This window comes from Octopus bimaculoides, chromosome 23 (assembly GCF_001194135.2).
Source record: "Octopus bimaculoides isolate UCB-OBI-ISO-001 chromosome 23, ASM119413v2, whole genome shotgun sequence".
NCBI classification, from domain to species: domain Eukaryota; kingdom Metazoa; phylum Mollusca; class Cephalopoda; order Octopoda; family Octopodidae; genus Octopus; species Octopus bimaculoides.
The window spans coordinates 32,643,199-32,647,596 of NC_069003.1; the positions used below are offsets into that span (position 1 = coordinate 32,643,199).

The 4,398-nt window shown below is 33.9% G+C and overlaps 1 protein-coding gene across 1 annotated transcript in view; it reads left to right on the forward strand.

Moving 5' to 3' along the window:
* Nucleotides 1-4,398, forward strand: part of LOC106883544 (tight junction protein ZO-1) — a 593,195-nt gene that overhangs the window by 561,994 nt on the left and 26,803 nt on the right. Inside the window, exon 29 of the mRNA XM_052975956.1 lies at nucleotides 1,983-2,201. Within this exon, the coding sequence (XP_052831916.1) occupies nucleotides 1,983-2,201 (219 nt within the window). The remainder of the gene's footprint in view (nucleotides 1-1,982; nucleotides 2,202-4,398) is intronic.

The window sequence follows — 4,398 nt, forward strand, 5'->3', positions numbered from 1 at the left end:
TTTTAATACCAACTTGCTCAAAAATGTTTGATTTGTGATAGGAAATGTTATGTAGATTTTTATGACAATAAAATTTTGTTACTTTAAACCTCCGTTTTTAATTTCTTTTTACAATTTTGCTGTGATTTTTTTTTTTTTTTTTTTTCATAAAAGTCTTCCAGCTTATTCTAATTGCTTTCATTGTCATTCCCCCCCTCTGCTCTTTATTCTGCTAAAAATGCATGGCCATCCAATGTCATAACTTGCTACAATTATTAATATTATTGCCTTTATAAATTGTTTTAATTTTGAGTGAGATATATTCAATTTTGGAGTTTTTTTAGAGGTGTGTGTTTGTGTGTATGTGTATATATATATATATATAGTATTCTGGGGAAGATGTGTAAGTATATATATATAAATGTTTGTGTTTGTGATATTGTTTTCAATATTTTTTAGTGTGATACTCTGTGTGTCTAATTCAGAATGTGTATGGGATATCATTTCAAGCATTTGTGTGTATGTGCGTGTGTCTGTGTGATATTGTTTCCTGAGTACAGATCTGGCTGTGTGGCTACATAGTTCTCTTCGCAACTGCTTAGTCCCAGGTTTGATTCTGTTGTGCTGCACTATGGCCCTTGCAAGTGACACCTGACAGATACGTACATGACAACACGTGGTTTAGTGTCTAAGGTATTCAGCTCACGATTGAAAGTTCCTGAGTTCAATTCCTGGCAACATGTTGTGCCTTTGAGCAAGACACTTCATTTCACGTTGCTCCAGTCCACTCAGCTGGCAAAAATGAGTAGTACCTGTATTTCAAAGGGCCAGCCTTGTCACACTCTGTGTCATGCTGATTCTCCCTGAGAACTACGTTAAAGGTATACGTGTCTGTGTAGTACTCAGCCACATGCATGTTAATTTCATGAGCATTTTATGATCACTGCTGCAGAAGACCGCAGACAAGCCAAGACAAGCCAGGAAGAACAGAGCTAACAACCCTGTAACAGGTGTTACCATTCCCTGTCCACACTGTCAAAGACTCTTTCAGGCGCAGATTGGCCTCACTAGCCATCTGCGGACCCACAAAAAAAGCCCACCCCCACCCCCGGATGACTAGATGGTCTTCATTGCATCGATGGACAAACCACACACATATACATATATATATTTATACACACACACACACATATATATATGACAGTTTTCCTTTGGTTTCTGTCTACCAAATCAATTCACAAGATGTTGGTCACTAACAAATACTTGCCCCAGGTGCTGTGAAGTGAGACTGAACTGAAGACCACATGGTTGGGAACCAAGCTACTTAGCCACACAGCCATGCCTGTGCAATATTTTTTCTACATTTGTATATGAGATATTGTTTTGAGTATTTGTGTATGTGGTGTGTGTTTGTGTATGACTGTGTGATATTATTCCTGATATTTAGAAGTGTCTGTGTAATACTGCAGCCAATAATAACAAGTATGTGATATTGTTTCAAATATTTATTAGTGTGTGTGATGTGGTTTTTCAATATTTATGTCTTTCTATATTGAACTGTCCTAAATAATTCACTGATATATCTCCGTCTATATAGATGGGGTGAAGGGCATGCATGACATTTTTCTTTCTGATATTTCAAAATAAATTACATATACTTTTAAAATTTATCAGTGAACTCTTTGTGATATTTAGAAACAGTTAACGATATATCTTTGATAATAAATGTAAGCAAGAAACACTTGAATTGATAATGAGAATGTAATCTGTTGCCTGTTTCTATATGATTTGCGTAGCATGTAACATCTATTTTAATGTCGTCCTACAATATCGTAAACATCCACAACTAGCATGAACCACTGGCTTGACTCATGCTACTTTGGTTGATATCTAAACTCTTCATGTTTACTATGTTGCAATATGCTCGGTGCATGTGAGAATGTTTGCATGTTTTGCTGTCGATTCTGTTTGAAAAGCTTGCACTGCATGCCATTTTATTCCAGGACAGACGACGAGTGTCTGCAAGAGCTGGCTATGAGGCGGTCATGGGCAGCACCTTCTTCAGCGACTGTTAACAGCTTGAAAAGAAACAGTCTGTCATCACATCATCTACACAGCTCCAGACTGAGCAGAGAACAAAATGGTAAAACCACATTTGAAGCCTATAAGAAGTTAATTACACCAGATTTTTATGGATCAAAGAAAGAGGTTATTTCAGAATGGTAACGTAAATTATTACTAACTATATGTATATTTTTTTTTTCTTACTAAGCGTTTTTCTTATTTTTAATAGTTTTTTTCTTTTTTTTAAATTTCTCTATATTTCTGTATTAAATATTTTGTCTTAGATTTCAGCAAGTAATATACCATATTCCAAGGTAAACAGTGGTGGTCTCTTTTTCCTGTTGTCTTATATTTATTTCAGGGTTTTAGTTGAACAAATCAACCCCAGTACTTTTTTCTTTTTGAAGTCTGGTACTTATGTTATCAGCTTCTCTTGCTACATTGCTAAATTAGAGGGATGTGAACAAACCAACACCAATTATCAAATAGTGCTGTGACTCACAAACATATATATATATATATATATATATATATATATATATATATATATATATATATATATATATATATATATATACATATCCAATTTTTAGGCTGTCTACACTCTTTGATTGTAGCTTTAACAGTGTACCATTGATGCAAGTCCCACAAAGTGCCTCTCTGATATTTAAAACTGCAAATATTACATAACTTTCCACATGGAACTTTTGCATGAACTGGCATTGAAGGCTGGGGTGGTACAGAAACAATTGTAACTGGTCAACTGAGATGTGATAAACTCTTTGTCTTCTTATTTGGATCACAGACAGACAGATAGATAGATAGATAGATAGATAGACAGACAGACAGACAGACAAACAGATAGATAGATAGATAGATAGATAGATAGATAGATAGATAGATAGACAGACAGAGTGAGAGATAGGATTGACTGCTTGACCCAAGGATTCAACTCAATTCCCCCAGATAAACTACAACAGTTACCGCTTAATACTCACCATTCCATTCTCATTGATAATGCCAAGTAGGAGCTGAAACTTCCCTTTTGTTACAGTCATAAATTTAATGTTCCTTCTTTCTTAATTAATAGCTCTTTCATGTATTATGCTTAGAATTGGACAATTAAAAAATTAACGTATTTTTACAAAGAGTAAATAAATCTTTCAAAGAAAAGGCTTTTTGGAGTGGGGGGGGGGGATTTCCAAAAAAAGACATATTTTTACTTTAAATTTTTATTATTCAAGTGTAAAGAAACTTAGCTTCATTTACAAATATAACAATAGAGTATTTATTGATAGGAATCTACTGTAGGGCTGATAACTGGAGGAGGATGTAGGGAGGGGCTAGATAGGGGTTCATCTATAAGAACTCAGATTCTGAAACAAAGCAAGCAATTTTAAATTTTAATAGTTTTCTGTGTATAATTCTGTCATTTAATTTTGTGAGATAATTAAGAGTCTAGATTGGAGGGTAGTAAATCTTTTCTTCGTTATTATTCAGAATCATTAAGGCATTAGACAAAAAAAGCATTTCTCTTTACATTCTGAGTTCAAATCCCACTAAAGTCAACTTCACCTTTTATCTTTTTGGGGTCGATAAAATAAGTATCTATCAAGCCCTGGGATTGATGCAATCATCCTACACAATCCCCCTAATATTGCAGGCCTTGTGTTAACATTTGAAGCAATTGTTACTAAACTAGTTGGGAACATAACTTTAAAAAAAGGGTCCTTACATTAAAATTACAAGTTTTAATTGAAAGATGAACACTTTAAAAATTAGAGATTTTGTATCATTAGAACCAGCGATGGGTTTCAGATAGGTTAGTATTAAAAAGAGAGTACATATAAGTGTTTCATTTAACTTCATGTACTCTATTTACTCACTACTGTGGATACCTGACACTGACTACCACCACTTTCTTTAGATTCTTGATTTTCTCTATGATATATCAAAAGGGATAAAGCAGAGCACCCCAACAAATTTTGTAACAAGCAGGAACTGCAATAAATTACAAACATCAATTCTCCTTTTTTTTTTTTTTTGATGGATATTTAACATTGTTGTTGGAATAAACATGAAATTTAATTTGGCTGTTGAATGGTTAGACTGTTGGCATGACACCTTTCTATAGAAGCTATGCTATATACAAAAACCATCAGAGTTGTTAATACCATAACAAAATAAATTGAATAGAATAAACACAATGCCTCGTCTGGGAATTGAAACCACGATCTAGCAATTGTGAGTGCAACACCCTAACCACTAAGCCAGGCACTCTCTCTCTCTCTCTCTCTCTCTCTCTCTCTCTCTCTGTATATATATATATATATATATATATATATATATATATAT